The sequence below is a fragment of the Triturus cristatus genome, unplaced genomic scaffold (assembly GCF_964204655.1).
Source record: "Triturus cristatus unplaced genomic scaffold, aTriCri1.1 SCAFFOLD_160, whole genome shotgun sequence".
NCBI classification, from domain to species: Eukaryota; Metazoa; Chordata; class Amphibia; order Caudata; family Salamandridae; genus Triturus; species Triturus cristatus.
Window position 1 is genome coordinate 888,719 of NW_028188469.1, and position 16,505 is coordinate 905,223.

At 45.2% G+C, this 16,505-nt stretch overlaps 1 protein-coding gene across 1 annotated transcript in view; it reads left to right on the top strand.

Annotated features, from left to right (window-relative positions):
* LOC146768984 (zinc-binding protein A33-like) overlaps positions 1-16,505 on the top strand; it is a 233,237-nt gene that overhangs the window by 196,781 nt on the left and 19,951 nt on the right. Inside the window, exon 3 of the mRNA XM_085640582.1 lies at positions 6,030-6,079. Coding sequence (XP_085496708.1) covers positions 6,030-6,079 — 50 coding nt within the window. The remainder of the gene's footprint in view (positions 1-6,029; positions 6,080-16,505) is intronic.

The following is a 16,505-nucleotide window of genomic DNA, read 5'->3' on the forward strand; positions in this document are numbered from 1 at the left end:
CTTCTTTATGTTTATACATATCCTGTTGTCTCAAAAGCCTGGCTGTAACCCTCCTGTAGTCTCAAGAGACCTTGCCCTGTTGTAACCTCATGTGGTTTTATGAGCTGTGATTCTCTTTTACCCTCCAGAGCGTACACAAGGCTCAGTTATACCTCCGCCTCTGATCTCACTAGGTCTCTCTCTATTATACCCCTCCTGTGGTCTCACTAGGTCTCGCTCTAATATACCACTCCTGTGGTCTCCCTAAGTCTAGCTCTATTATACTCCTCCTGGGGTCTCACTAGGTCTCACTCTATTACACCCCCTCCTGTGGTCTCATTATGTCTTGACCGGTTGTATCGCCTTCTGTGGTCTCGCTAGTTCTTGCTCAGTTGTACCTCCTCCTATGGGCTCACTAGTTCTTGCTTGGTTGTACCTCCTCCTGTGGTCTCACTAGTTCTCTGTCGGTGTACCTCCTCCTGTGGTCTCACTAGTTCTCACTCGGTTGTACCTCCTCCTGTGGTCTCACTAGTTCTCACTCGGTTGTACCTCCTCCTGTGATCTCACTAGTTCTTGCTTGGTTGTACCACCTCCTGTAATCTCACCAGTACTCGCTCAGTTGTACCTCCTCCTGTGATCTCACTATTTCTCGCTCGGTTGTACCTCCTCCTGTGGTCTCACTAGTTCTTGCTTGGTTGTACTGCCTCCTGGGGCCTCACTGGGTCTAGCTCTATTATACCCCTCATGTGGTCTCACTAGGTCATTCTCTATTATACCCCTCGTGTGGTCTCACTAGGTCATTCTCTATTATACCACCTCCTGTGGTCTCACCAGTGCTCGCTCGGTTGTACTGCCTCCTGTGGTCTCACTAGTTCTCGCTCAGTTGTACCTCCTCCTGTGGTTCTCTAGTTTGTGCTTGGTTGTACCGCCTCCTGTAGTCTCACTAGTTCTCGCTCGCTTGTACTTCTTCATGCTTACAGGGCCTCACTTGGTTGTACACCCCTCCAGCAGTCTCACTCACCCCAGCGTTGGGACAGGTAATTCTCTCTGGACAGGCAGATAGATTCTTTGGATCCGTCACAGGAAGAATGGACAGGCAGATCCTACGGATCCCTCATAGGAGGAATGTACATGTAGATCTTGTGGATGCCTCAGAGGAGGAATGCAAATGTGGATCCTATAAATTCCTTACAGCAAGAATGCACAAGTAGAGCCTATGAATCTCTCACTGGATAGAATTCACAGGTAGATCACTTACAGGAGGAATGCACATATGGATCCTGTGGATCTGTCAGAGGATAGAATACACAGGTCAATCCTCTGGATCCTTCATGGAAGGAATGCATAGAAAGATCCTGTTGCTCCCTCCTATGAGGAACGCACAGGCAGATTCTAAGGATCCCTTACTGGAGGAATGAACAGACATCCTGTGGATCTATTAGAGGATAAAATTCATAGGCAGATACTGTTGATCCATCACAGGAGGAATTAACATACATATCTGTTGGAAAACGAGGAAGCATCTGTGAGGCCTGCACAAATAACATGACTGCATTCCTTCACTGGAACCAAACACCCAATTATAGCGCCTGACTCTCAGAGGGTAGCGTTGCAGAGCAGTCTGAGGCTTGATTGTCCAATCTGTACTTTGCTTTATAAAAGTAAGTGTACATTTATTAAACACACACTACTCAATACTATGCACCAATTTACAAATATACATAAGCTGTTGGAATTACTTTGTGACATTGCATAACATCCCCCCCCTCCGCAGGGGGTGTGGGGTCTAGTACCACCACTCCCATATATGCACATCATCTTGCCGCCAATGTAGTTAGTTGAACATAACCTGGAGTGAGGGCCCTGCGCACTGGCACCATCCCAGTTGCGACCTACCCCATTATCTCAACACACATTTAAAATAGGTAACCCTGCCTTGGTGACACATAGCCCAGACTGAGCAATTCCTATTGACCATGAAGTATACACCTCTACATTTTAAGGGCTAGCAGTCTGGGTTCTTCACCTAAGCGCAGCAGCAAGAATACATGTTAAAGCATCACTTTAGAATGACAGTACTCATCACATTTGTGGATCATTAGAATGCATTGCAATTACAGCCCCTAAAGGCATCACAGATGAAATCACAGGATTACGCATATATAGCCAGACACCCTAGTAGGAATGTCTGGCAACATAACCCCACTTTGCTTATGACCTCACCTTATACAGGTACTTCACATTACACATGTGACCTTCAGTCCCTCTAAAAGAAATAACTGTTAATAAATGCATTTCTGGTGCAATTACACCTCTTCACCTCCAGTGGATGCCCTTCTCCAGACATCCACAGCTCAGCTTTTCACTCCTTGAAGCACTTCTCAGTACACCCCTAGCTGTAGAACGAAAGTTTCAGCCCAGGAGGTAATATAATGCCTGTGCTGTGCCCTTGAGGGGTTATTCTTTTAGGTCCCCTAGGAACTTAGGGGGGACTTTCTTCTTCGTGCTGGGGAGACTGCGCTTCTCCAGCAGCTCCTCCCTACACCTCTGCACTCACTGGGTGGTGACCCCGTCCTCCTGCGGCCACCACAAACTGAGAAAAAGGCTGATTTCCCCTGCAGGCCGGTCCGGGCCTGCAGGGCATTATGGGGCGCTTCTCCGTTTTCATGAATTTTGTAGCAGCGGCTCTCCCGCTGCGTTGGGGACAGCCGCGATCTCACCGCCCATAGCTTCTCCACCTCCGCAGGCTTCGTTGGGGGGCCCAGTCCCACCCGGACCCCCAGGTGGGTGTTCACAGCTCGGGGAGCCCACCCCCGGCTGCCCTGGCAATTTGTCGGGGGCCAGGTCCCACCCGGGCCCCTGGCTCCTCCTCTTCATGGAACGGGGCATGGTCCCACCCGGGACCCCCGCAGGCTCTCCACGTTGGAGGGAAGCTTGGGTAGCCCATCCCTGGCTGGCCCCGCCGGCTCCCCGCTCGGCCAGCACCCTCGCGTGCAGCCACGGGAGTCGACAAGGCATTTCTGGTCTGCCCGCTCAGACGCATCGAATCCCACTGGCCCGCCTGACCTCTGGGGAGTGCGGCGGCTCTCCCCCGGCCTCCTCTTTGGGACCCAGAGATGGGGTCCCAGGCCCCTGGACCGTCTTCACGGGGGGGCACCCCCCCAGCTTCGCTCTTCCTCGAGGGCCAGGGTGGGCTCCTGGCACCCCGCACACATCTTCACAGGGAGCGGGGAGCGCGACGGCGCTCCCAGGCTTGGCTTCAGGGCCCGGGGATGGGGTCCTGAGCCCCGATAGACTTCTTCGCAGGGGGCCCTGCAAGGATGGGCTCCTGGCCCCCTTGCAGGGCATTGTAGCGGGGAGCGCGACGCTTGCATCTATGTGGGGGGGGGAGGGGCGCGACAGCACTCCCCCGCCTCCATCTTCGGCGGGGGCCAGGGTGGGCTCCTGGCCCCCTGGCAGGGCATTGTCACAGGGAGCTCGACGGCGCACCCCGGATTTCCTTCTGCTTGCGGCAGTCCCCGGGACCTGACTCATCCCGGGAGCGTCTTCTAGACAAACGGCGGAGCCCCACGTGGTTCGTCGGTCAGCCAAAGGTCGCGCCTACCTTCTGGGGGCCCGATCTCAGCCCGCAGGGGACCGATCTTGTCGATGTTGGCCTCTTCTTGCTCCTGGTGGCGGTCCCCAGCCACTGGGAGCACTCTCCTTCGCCCGCTTTGTCTCCAAGAGGGTGGATTCAGCCAGAAGCTATCTTCACTGGCTCCCTGCGCCAGCCTTTCACCTGGCTTTCCTCCTGGGCCTCTCTTCACCCTGCGCAGAGGCCCCTGCTTCTGCGCACTGGTCCTGGTGTCTTCTCCTGGCGCTGTACAGGATTCTGGTGCAGTCAGGGGGGTTCCTCCTTCCAACTGCCCATTGCGCCAGGCTCCAGCACCCTCTGCCCCCCAGAGAGCGCTCCTCTTCCTGTGCAAGTTCTTTTAAGAAATTGGGGAGGGGGCTGGCAGGAAGTCTCAATTTGCCCTATCACACAGCGACACATCACTTCTCTGCCCCTGCTCCCTCCTTCCTGCCCAGGCCTCTGGGTTGGTTCAAGATGGCGTCGTCCAGGGTCTCCTGCCACATGGTCTCTGAAAAAGCCCCTTCCCCTCCAGGGCTGCCTTCTCCCTGGTGCAGCCTGGTGCCTGGCACCCAATGATAGCTACTGATGGATGAGCCTGTAGTTCCATCCATCTTCTCTTCCTTAGAGAGGAGGCCTTAGCTGGTGGAAGAATGGTTATCAATCCAGCCTGTTGAGGCCCTGGTCATGGCTGACTCAGAGAAATATGACATTTCTGGATGACCCAAAAGCAGTACAAATATGACTTTGGGCTCTGCAGAATACTTCTACTCACACCTGTTACTGTGGACTTTAGTGCGTGTGTGCAATTTGTAGGCCTTAGGAAAGTAAAACTAGCCCTGTGCTCCCTATTCCCATAAGAGAATAATGGAATACCCACTGTAAAGCACACTGACTTTCCCTGGCATGTTTCTTCCCACTGTATAAAGCCTATTCCATGTCACCACCCCTATTCTGCATAAGTCCTGCCACACCAGTCTATCTGCACCTGCTCCTTGGCTGCGCACGCTAGGAATCTCCCCTGAGCAACCCCTACACGTGTGCACACGCATGTACACGTGTCTGCATGTAACCAGCCCAGTGCCCCTTACTCCTGCTGTTGCGCAGCGGCCTGGTCAAGCCAGGGGGACACCAGTAAAATCCCCATGCAGTCTCTTTCATTATGAGTTCACTGTGGGTGAGCCCCAATTTATGAGGCTCCCCCACAGTAAAAGCTCAACAATTAGGTGCTCAGAAAGCGAAAAATCTGGACGGCCCATAGTGTCAGAACAACCTTCTAACAATATCCTATAGATGCCAACAGATCATTTCTGCCAAAAATGAAAGTAAGAATCCTAAGAAGTAACAGTGCCTTGAGGTTACAGCGTATAGTGACATTACTTTTCCTCTCTGCAGAGGTAGTACGGTGCCCTAATCCATCCAGAGTTGTAGAACATTGAAGATGGACGGGGCACACAGAGCCAGAGATTGTGTGTCCATTGATCCAAGGTTCTGGAACAACGATGATGTGTGTTTAAAGTTGCAGATGTATTGTGTGCTAATCCCACCAAGGTTCTAGAGCAGTGATGATAGGGATTACAGTGTTAGCAGTTGTGTGCTAATCCCACCAAGGTTCTAGAGTGGTGATGATGAGGCTTGCAGTGGTTGTGTGTTAATCACAGCTAGGTGCTAGAGCGGTGCTGCAGCTTTTAGCAACTTATCATTGTTGTACATAAAATTGACAAAACCCATTTTAATGGTACACAGTGTAATGACCCTTAAAGGATGAAAGGATTAGTTTGACTTGCTGGAATTCACAGTTGTGTCTTGCAGGTTACATAGATGCCAGCAGTGAGCACTTTCCTCACTGTGCCCTCTACAGGCAATACAATTACAAATATATTTTGTTTGGGGGGGTAGGAGTGGTTTGGTGCTCCAGAGTTTGCAGTGCAGAGGTTGTGTGCTAATCCTTCCAAGGTTCTAGAGGAATGGCGACAAGGTTTGCACTGGCAGGGATCAGGTGTGCTAGGGTTGTGGGTGCTGGCAGGAATACACGTGACTCCAATTAAGAAGGTATTTATTAAGTTTGTAGTACATACCCCACCTGGAGTAGATATAACCTGTTAGTCAGCCCTGCGCTCCATGAGCTAACCATTGTGCCTAGAAGACAGGCGCCTTTGCTCTCCATGGCCTCCTGTGGTGCACGCTGATCTCACTGAGCTATCTTCCTGTCTTAGAACCTCCACATGCCTGGCATAAAATATTGAAGGCACTTTTGGATATCGTTAGAGCTGTGACTGTTGTGTATGAACAGTAACTCACACTGAGCACTAGTCCACAGGTGCTGCTCTGCTCTGAATACGTAATCTAATTTCAAATTCTGGCCTTATGTGATTTTCATCCTATGTTCCTGTAGCTTTCATTGCTCTTTAATACAAAGATGATTTGTGTATTATTACAGGTGTAAAAGTGCGAAGGCTCAGGGCCCAGAGGCGGTGAAGAGTTATAAAGGTAAATATCATTGTGATGATTATCTGTTTATGTTACTGTTCATGAAAATGGTACGCTATGGTTATATGCTTTATATAGCACGCAGGTGCCACTATAACCAAATATTAACCTATGATCACAGACAAGACAAACTATTAAGCAATTTAGCTCAAGCCACCACAAACAAAGTTATAGAATCACTTTTCTGATGGACACTTCTAGCTGCATTTCCCTCACCTTTTCAATATTTCCCATCATCAGACTGTAACTAGAAAATTTCAAAAGGTACCCTGCTGTGCCGGTAGGAGTTGCTGTGCGGCTTCTCGCCAACAGCGTTGCTCTCCAGAAGTGACATGCAGAGCTGCATGTAAGTGTACCCATGCATGCTGATCTTCTGTCTGTGTTACCAGACGTGGATCCGGAGGTATCCCTCGTCTATTTACAAGACCATTCCATCAAAATTCGAAAGTAAATCCACTGTGCAAGGGAAAATGTCACCCCCTAAAACTATAGGATTCAAGTCCTGTAGGGATGGCTGCAGACAAACGTTCGGGCTGGACTGTTCCCATACGGAACAGGGTCAAGACTGATTTGCATATGGCTGGGTCCAAACTGGGGTGGTGAGCAAAAGAATGATGGAATAAACCCAGATCCTTGTGACTGGGGGTGAATATTTGCATTTTCCAGCATTCCGTCTATCAATTATTTCTTTTGCATATCTGGAAATCCTGGGCATGAGAATGTGTTCTCCAATCAGGTTCGGGAGGATCTTTTGTCACAGAAGCACAGCAGGGTCCTGTAACCAAGCCTGCACAAGCTTTATCTTCATGCTTAGAGAATAAACTGTGTCAGTTGACTGCATTTGATCTCCCTCCTGAAGTCGTTGATGTTATCTAGACAGCCAGGCGTCCCTCCACGATATCAGTATCTGCCTGCCATTGAGACAGGTTTGTGGTGTGGTGCGGTACTCAGCAGATTGACCCACTTCAAGCCAAATTATCCAAAGCATTGTTATTTGTGTTGTCCGTAGCCCAGCACAGACTTCTTTGGCCACAGTTAAAGGTTATTTGTCGGCTCTTTTGGATTTTTGGGAATTTGCCAGATCAGCTCTCTTTATTTCAACCACCTGTTCTGATGCGTCCTTAAAAGGTTTATCTATACCTTCCATCATGCCTCAGTGGGATCTGATCTTGAGGGCAGATTTACTAACATTTCACACAATGAAGTGCTGCAAGGCCGCTTGCTGCTTTGCGTGACAGTGAGACATGATAAATGCTACATATTTACAAAGATATGACACATTTCTGCAGCCTCCTTGTACTGGTCCACTGTGTGCTGCCTAGCGTCAATACAGGCCCTCTTGCACTGTGGTGCAATCGTGTCTGCATCACAACAATACTTAAAGGCATTTCCTTTTTTCTATTTCTGATGCAGAATGTATCACACTTAGTACAAGCATTTGCAATGCAATCGGTCTCGCCTTTGGGATCTTATATGTATTTAGATATGCAGCCTGGGTGCTGAAATATCTACTGTTCTTTAGCATGGAGGCAAAGTAAGCACCAAACTGTGTGACGCGCCAGGTATGGGAACACATGGAGAGAAACATTGCCTTTCAGCAGGAAATGGTATTGTCCAAAGCTCTGTTTTTAATATAAAATCAGGGCCTTTGGTGGTCATATCACTGAAAATTCAATATTTGAAACAAATATTATCGTCTACGGGTGCTCATGGAAGACAATTTCTATGGACTGGAATCTAGAGAATGCTAAAGTGATTCTGGTATTTTACTGACCTCTGCTGGCCTTTTTCTATCAAGAAAGTTAAATAGAGGCAGTTGCCAGAAAAATAAAACCAAAGAAAGTCCCTCAGCAGAAAGCAATTCTGGTATTTTACTGACCTCTGCTGGTCATTGTCTATCAAGACAGTTAAATAGAGGCAGTTCAAGAGAAAAAAAGTCCCGAAGCGAAAGCAGACAAGTCCTAGGGCTGATCTCAAGAGCCCACAAAGTACATACACATATAAGTATATACTAAAGTATATACAAGAGGTCTTGAATGCTTGACCTAAAAAGGAAGTAACAAAAAGAAATAAGGATATTTTTCCTCATTATGCCTAGGCACGGGAGGTGCACTATTTTGACACATTCCCAGGTTTACAACTCCTTTTAAATCTGGGAATTAGCTAAAATCAGTGGGTTGATGCATGAGAACATCCGTACTCCAACCATTGAACGCCTCCCTCCCACAAGATAACGCAAGGCAGTGATATGCGCTACCTTATGTTACTTTGGTTTTGCGTGGCTCAGTAAATCCCACTAAAGGACCTGTGTTACCTTGAAAGAACTTGAGTCAGTAAGGGCAAAGCAAGCCCTTAGCAAATCTGCCTCTTAGTTCTCACATTCCTAATGTGTACTCCCTTTGAACTACTGTACATCTGTCTCTTGTGCCTTTTCAGTCTGAAGACAGGTTTCCTCATTGCCATAACATCAGCACGAAGCAAGAGTAAGCTACAGGCTCTCTCTGTCATCCCGCTGCATAAAACGTTCTTTCCGGCCAAGCTTGCATTGAGGAAGCAAGCCTTTTTTCTCTCCTTTTCATGTCGGGTAAACATTATCCATCCGGCATTCTTTGCTCCACCTCCCCATATTAAAGAAGAGGAGATTCTCCATCTGCTGGACCCTAAAATAGCCCTCAGCTTTTAGATTGGTCGTATAAGGGAACTTTGCATGGACAATCAGCTCTTTTTTGGATTTACTGGAGAAAAGAAAAGAAAAGCAGTGAACAAGAGGACCATCTCTCACTGGATTGTTCTCTGCATCAAAATCTGCTATACACTGGCTAAGAAGCAGACCCCATAAGGCTTGCTGGCTCATTCCACCATAGCCAAGGCGTCTGCTACTACTGCGCTGACACACAGAGTGACTCTATAGATATTTGCCAGGTTCTTGGGATTCACTTCATATATTGTATTACTCTCTGGACAGCCAGGTCTGTCGAGAAGGGCACTTTGCCCGATTGGTCCAGCAGGACTTTATGGTTTGAGCCAGTTCACAGACCCACCACCTGGGAAGTATTGCTTGGGTATCTACAGGTGAGGAATCTGTGATTAAAAGTATACATGATAAGAACAAGTTACTTACCTTGGGTAAGTCTATTCTGGTGGAAACTCTGTAACCACAGATTCCTCATCGACTCTCCCACATCCCTGTTATGTGAACTGGACACCTTTTTCCATCTAAAACAGGGCCTTGTTTACGGATATGCACACTGGGCAAACAGTCAGCTATTAGGTCTGTATCTGGGGTGCACACAGCCTAGAACATATGGGTAGCGCTTATATGCAGATACGCATGTCACTTCCGGAGGGGAATGTTATTGGTGAGGAGCTGTACGATGCGACATACTGACGTGGAGGAGTACTATTTGAAAATGTGTAGATTCAGTCTGACGCCTAGGGAATATTCAAAAGGTAATGTATCTGCAGTCAGACAGAGTATCCACCAGAAAGAGTGTTACCAAAGCTATGTAACTTGTTCTTTAATGTCAAGGTGCACTCAAGTCCAGTTAATTACTTGATTTGTGTCTGAAACCTTTGGCATTCCATGCCTTTCAAATAAAACTTTTTCTTCTCTCCATTCTGTTCAAATCATTCTTTCCCTCTTGGACATTCATTCTAAGTTTATCAGAAAATCCAATGCAGTAATTTCACACCTGAATTTACTGATAATGCTAAGAGTAGTAACTGCAGGTATTCAGGTATTGCAGTATTATTAAATTTTGGAATGTGACATTACTTCAGATATTAGTATTTGCTGCAATGAGAAGTCCCAACATAACTGCAACGTAGTTTTTTAATTAGGGGAAGCAAATAAAGTAGCAACAAAAGGAACATGTGTAAAGTAAGGCGCCCAAGTACTAACTGATAGGTTACAGTACAAACCCCATAACATAATCTACGTTCCGCAGTTCTAGAGCCTACACTGACCTAGCACATTCTCTCTCTTGCTCCCCCTCCTGGTTTAGAATGGGACTTGGCAGTAGAGTTCAGCAAGATATTCTGGCTTAGTGTTTCTACTCGCTACATGAACCACACACTCTTCCTTTTGATTTTGCTATATCCTGAATCGGGTAGGGTCCTTCTCCTGAAAAATTGTTTGCCCATGGCTTTGCTCTCTCAGGCAGTTGCATTTCTCTGGTCGCTCCTCAGGCTATGATCACCTGGGCTTCTCCTTCTGGACAGTCGTTTGCTCTACAGGGCCATGCAAACTACTTGTTCACTGATAGTATATCGCTGTTCAAAATATCAATGTTCAAAATATCGAAACTAAGTTTCTAGACTACAAAAATATCGACTCCCATACCTACACAGGTAAGTACAAAAATATTGTATCGAAAATATTGATGTAAAAAATATTGATTTAAATATTATATATGTATAAAATATAAATATTAATTTTAACAAAACAAATGAAATGTAACATTAATTTTTACAAAATATTACAAACTTAATAAAAACACACTAACAATTTATACATATACATTTACTTTAAAATAATTAATAAAATATTATCTTTATTTTTTATTTTTTTTAATTATATACAAATAATATATATAAATAATTTAAAATATAAAAACAAATCTAGAATAAATTAAAACATTAAACTATGAAAAATATTTAAACTTAAATTGCCCAATACAATCAGTAGGAAAAGTGTTGGATAGCAAAATAATTACATTTACTATTCCAACTCCAGTGAGTAGGGAAAGTGTTGGATAGCGAAGGGGTAAAAATTACTATTCTCACTCCAGAGAGTGCAAAAGTAGGGAAAGAGTTGGATAGTGGAGAAAAAAATTACCATTCACACGCAAACACTTACAAAAAAATATATATATATTAAAAAAATAATAAACATTAATAACAATATTAAAAAAAATATTAAACATTAAAAAAACATATATTATTAATTGCATATTAAAAAAAACTACAAATACTATATATAATAAAATATTAAATTAATAAAAAACATCTTTTAAACTAGAATATATTTACAAACAAAAAAATGAATTAAAACATAAATGTATTAATTTTATTTCCTACCATGTAACTCCACACCAATAACAAAACACTTCAACATTTTTAATTACATGTATTTACATAATTAACATCATTAATAATCAATTAAAAGAATATTATTAATAAAAAAGCTAATAAACATGAATTGACTATTAGTTGACTACACACACTAACACTATATTTCCCACAACACATGCCTAAATTAAACTATAAAATAATATAACACAATTAAAATGTATTTTAAAATTAAAAACTATTACTAACAACTAATTAAATAATTACAATTTATTTAATACCCACCCTTTACCCCTTTAAAAGTAAAATCAACACACAAATACATAATTACCCAAAATAAATATCAATTAACATTTACTAACTATATAATTAATTAAACACAAATTACTTCCCACCCTTTACTCCTATAAACACCACAAAACACACCTAAAATTATTTACAAGACATTAAATTAAAATTACCAACCATTTATTCATTAATACATTATTTTACACATTTAACACTATAACCTCTCAATTTAATAATTATTAATAAATAAAAATTAATCAAAAAATGTAACATAATTAAATTACTTTCACCCTATAAACCCACAACCTGCTACGGAACTAAAAACGCAAAATTCAAATAAAAACGAATACATTTATTATAATTAAATTACTTCCCACCCTATTCCCCTATAAACCCACAACCCGCTACGGAACTAAAAGCGCCAAATTCAAATAAAAACGATATTTTTAACAACTATATTTTTGCAAACGATATTAAACACTTTAATATTTTTAAAATCGATATTACTTACCTTAAGTCGATATTCTTGACCACGATATTCTTGCTGTCGATATTTCTGACCCACGATATTCATGACTCGATATTTGTGCAACTCGATATTGTGTCTCTGCACCCAAACTACTTCTCTCTCTTGACAAGTAGGCAGGATTCTTACCACTAGACAGTCTTTGGAACTTCTTCTAGAGTAAAGTGGCGACTTCAAGTGATATCCATTCTCCCCTTAGATACCATCTGTCCGGCAGACACTAGCCCTGTTCACACAGAAGACCTTCAATGACTTTGCAGAGCGCTCTCTTCCTTCGTCATGAAAAACATAAAACTGGAATCAAGGGTACCATTACGATGGCGGGCAGACAAAGTCCGCCCGCCACCGCAACTTTATGCGGGACTGACCGCCAGGGCTGCGGTGGTCCCGCTGTGCCTATTAGGATGCGACCACCACCCTGGCGGTCGCATCCCGCATATTGACATTGTGGCGGGCGGTGCTTCAAGCAGCACCCGCCATAATGTTCAAGATGCATGTTGTGCATTGGCATGCACAACGTGACAGGCACCGCATGTGCCTGCCACCTTGTGTATGCCAATGTAGGGGGTACCATAGGTACCCCCCAAGTGCAACCCCCCCGGGGGCCTGTAACGGGCCCCCAAAGCATCCTCCGCCGGCCATGGAAAGGCCTTTCAGGTTGCCCATGCAAATATGCAATCCGACCGGCGGAAAAGTGGCGGATGATCTCTCCCTCTGCCGCGGCGCCCCTCGACATGCTAATATGGCAGGGGGTTCAACAGGGGCATTTGGCGGGCGGATCGCCACCGCCGGCAATGCTAATGACCCCCTAAGTGGGGTGGTTTGTGTCCCGTTTTTTTTTCACATACATTATAGAAAGGGTATGAGGCTCCACTGTCTCAAGCTTCAGAACCCATTATGGGTAGTTCTATTTCAAGTGTCCATCTCCGGATGCTCGCTAGATACAGTTTTTGTGTAAAGTGCTGCTCTCACAGCAGGTAGCACATGGGCCGTCTAACCCTCGATCTACACAGATCATGTGACTTCCCTGGATGACGTCTTTTACACTTCTGCGGTCTGTACAGATATTAATGGATACTATGTGTAACCTCTTTACATTCTGCTCTGTCAGGATGGACCTCATTCCTTCATCCACATCCTGGGGTCTGTTTACACTGGCTTCTCGACATGGGGCTTTGTTACAATGGCCCCTCAAAGAGAGTTGAAGAGTCATGGACCATTTTTTTAGAACACTTCATTATTGCAATTTAAAACCTGTACCGTTACTGAGGGTCCTTGTGCTTTCAGTTTATCTTAATCTCGCGGTAAGCTCACTGAAAAAGCTCCAGACCTTGTAGAATACAGCAGCACACTTTTTTCTAAATATACCCAAATTCGAATCAGCTACAGGTACCATCAGGAAACTTCACTGGTTGCCAGTCAGGCAATGCATTATCTTGAAGGCCCTCTGTGTGGCCTACAAGACTCTGCATGAGCAAAGCCCCTCTCTTTTAGAACAAGTTGAGATGGTACACCCCCAGCAGGACTCTTCATTCAGGTCCTGCCAAGAACCTGGTAGTTCCCCCCTTCAGAAGGACCACCTGGGGTGGCAAAAGTTTCTTTAGGTCCACAGCCCTACTTTCGAATGTCTTATTGTTGGAACTTAAACAGCTTCCTCTTTATCGGATTTTAGGAAGTCCTTGAAAACCTGGTTCTTTGTCCAGTAAGAGGAAATCAGAACCTTGAGCTCCAGTCTCTTTGAGCTCCAAGATGCCTCCAGGCATTAGTTTGCGCTTAATAAATTGTTCATTCATTCATACTAGGACAGGTAGTGGTCTGCTTCAGCACAGAGTCCAGTTGTGTGACCTTGATGTTTTGGATGGCTCCAATCAGGCAGGTGTGGTGCTGCTCCTAAATTTCATGGCTTCTCAAGTCAGCATTCTCTCAGGGAAGAACTGAAGAGGCAGCAGTACAGGGGGACTCATAGGCTTCCACGCACAGTTGGGCACAACCACCCACGAGGATACTGAGGCAGTAGAGAGTGTAGAGGCCCTCAGACTCTTACACTCAGGGTAAGACAACCAGCAGCAGCCCTAGGGCAAACATGACACCAGAGCGATCACAGGCAACCCACGCTTCCATCACAGTCCACACCTACTGTGCCTTTTCACAGTGAGTTGCTCATGGGTATGAGCTGAGTAGGCCTCCGGTCTTAGAAGTCTCTGAATCAACAAGTGTCTGACAAGAATGCGCTGGATGCTAAACTTTGATTCATGTCTGAAGCGAGGTAGATCTACTGCACACCTCCCTCCCGTAACTGCCTTATCTGGTACAGGACTGGAACAGGTTCACTTCCCTCCCTGAAACGGACAGTCTTATCTGGCACAGGACAAGCACATGCTCACCTCCCTTCAGAAAACTGACAGCCTTTTCTGGTACAGGAGGTGGAACACGTTTACCTCCCTTCCTGAAACTGACAGCCTTATCTAGTACAGGACTGGAGCAGGTTCACCTCCCTCCCTGCAACTGACAGCCTTATCTGGTACAGGACTGGAACAGATTCACCTCCCTCCCTGAAACTGATAGGCTTATATTGTACAGGATTGGAACAGGTTCAACTCCCTCCCTGAAACTGATAGGCTTATATTGTACAGGATTGGAACAGGTTCAACTCCCTCCCAGAAACTGACAGCCTTATCTGGTACTTGACTGGAACAGGTTTACCTCCCTCCCTGAAACTGACAGCCTTATCTGGTACTGGACTGGACCGGAACAGGTTCACCTCCCTCCCTGAAACTGACAGCCTTATCTGGTAAAGGACTGGAACAGGTTCAACTCCCTCCCAGAAACTGACAGCCTTATCTGGTACAGGACTGGAACAGGTTCAACTCCCTCCCAGAAACTGACAGCCTTATCTGGTACTGGACTGGAACAGGTTCACCTCCCTACCTGCAACTGACAGCGTTATTTGGTACAGGACTGGAACAGAGTCACCTCCCTCCCTGAAACTGATAGGCTTATATTGCACAGGATTGGAACAGGTTCAACTCCCTCCCAGAAACTGACAGCCTTATCTGGTACAGTATTGGAACAGGTTTACCTCCGTCCCTGAAACTGACAGCCTTATCTGGTACAGGACTGGAACAGGTTCACCTCACTCCCAGAAGCTGACATCCTTATCTGCTACAGGACTGGAACAGAGTCACCTCCCTCCCTGAAACTGATAGGCTTATATTGTACAGGACTGGAACAGGTTCGCCTCACTCCCTGAAACTGACAGCCTTATAGGGTACAGTACTGGAACAGGTGTACCTCCGTTCCTGAAACTGATAGGCTTTTATTGTACAGGATTGGAACGGGTTCACCTCCCTCCCAGAAACTGACAGCCTTAGCTGGTACAGTACTAGAACAGGTTTACCTCTGTCCAGTGACAGACCCACTCCTGCACCCCCCTAGCACCTTGAGACCCCTACGGGTGAGTAGTCGCGGTTAACAAATACTTGATTGATTGTTTGGCAGCTGTAGTGCGGCAAGACCCTCTGATTAAGACCCACTTGCAAGGTGCACCTATGATCAAGCTTTTTGTTAATTACATGATTCTCTATCTGACTGCAAAGAATGTCGCTAGAGCTTTTGCTAAAATTCTGACTTTTACTGGTATTTTTTCAATAACCATGCCTCAATTCTACCCACTGTTATGAGGCCGCACTATTCTGTCACTTGTCCTTTTAAGTATTTGGGAATCTATGTTTTGCACAACTTTTCGGATCTATACCAACTGTACTATATTGCCATCCTTAATAAGGTGCGTAGGCTATTACTGGAATGGCAATCCCTCTCCCTGATAATCATTGGGCGCATCACACTAATCAAAATAGTTATCCTTCCATTGTTCCTTTTAATTCTTTCTAACATTATGATTAAAGTTCACCAGACTTTAATGAGATAGACCAAGCACTATGCCACTTTCTGTGGCAGGGAAGTGAAGCTCACACCAATCTGACGACCTTGCAACTTAGCATTGAAGATGGGGCCTGGCGCTCCCACATATCAGGAAATACCATCAAGCAGCATTCCTAGATTGGGGTACTCAGGCAGTAATTCTATGTAACCTGCTTAACAGTTTCTATCCTCAGCAAATGATCCAAGTAGCCAATACTCTGCTTTCCTTCTCTTAAAAAAACCCAAACTCCTGAAGTGCACTAAATATAAGTTTCCACACTTTCTGTACTTTAGATACACCCAAATTAAAGAGGAGTTCCATTTCCCCAAAGTTCATCCTTATATGCCTATAAGGGAATGTGTCCTGATATGTATACAGGTGGACACTGGAGCCATTAGGGGTTGGGGAAAGGTGGGCTTTTTTGCAGATTTAGCCACTTAAGGTTGGTTCGGACAATGAAATCCTGGGATCAGTTGATAGCCGTTAATTCTGCGATCACTTCTGAATTAACCCCTTCCTACCTCCAAATCTACCACTATATAAGGAGTATGCAACCTATAACTGATTTGTTAGAATCCAGTATTAGCCAAGTATTTTTCATCAGTGCCTTGACAGGAATG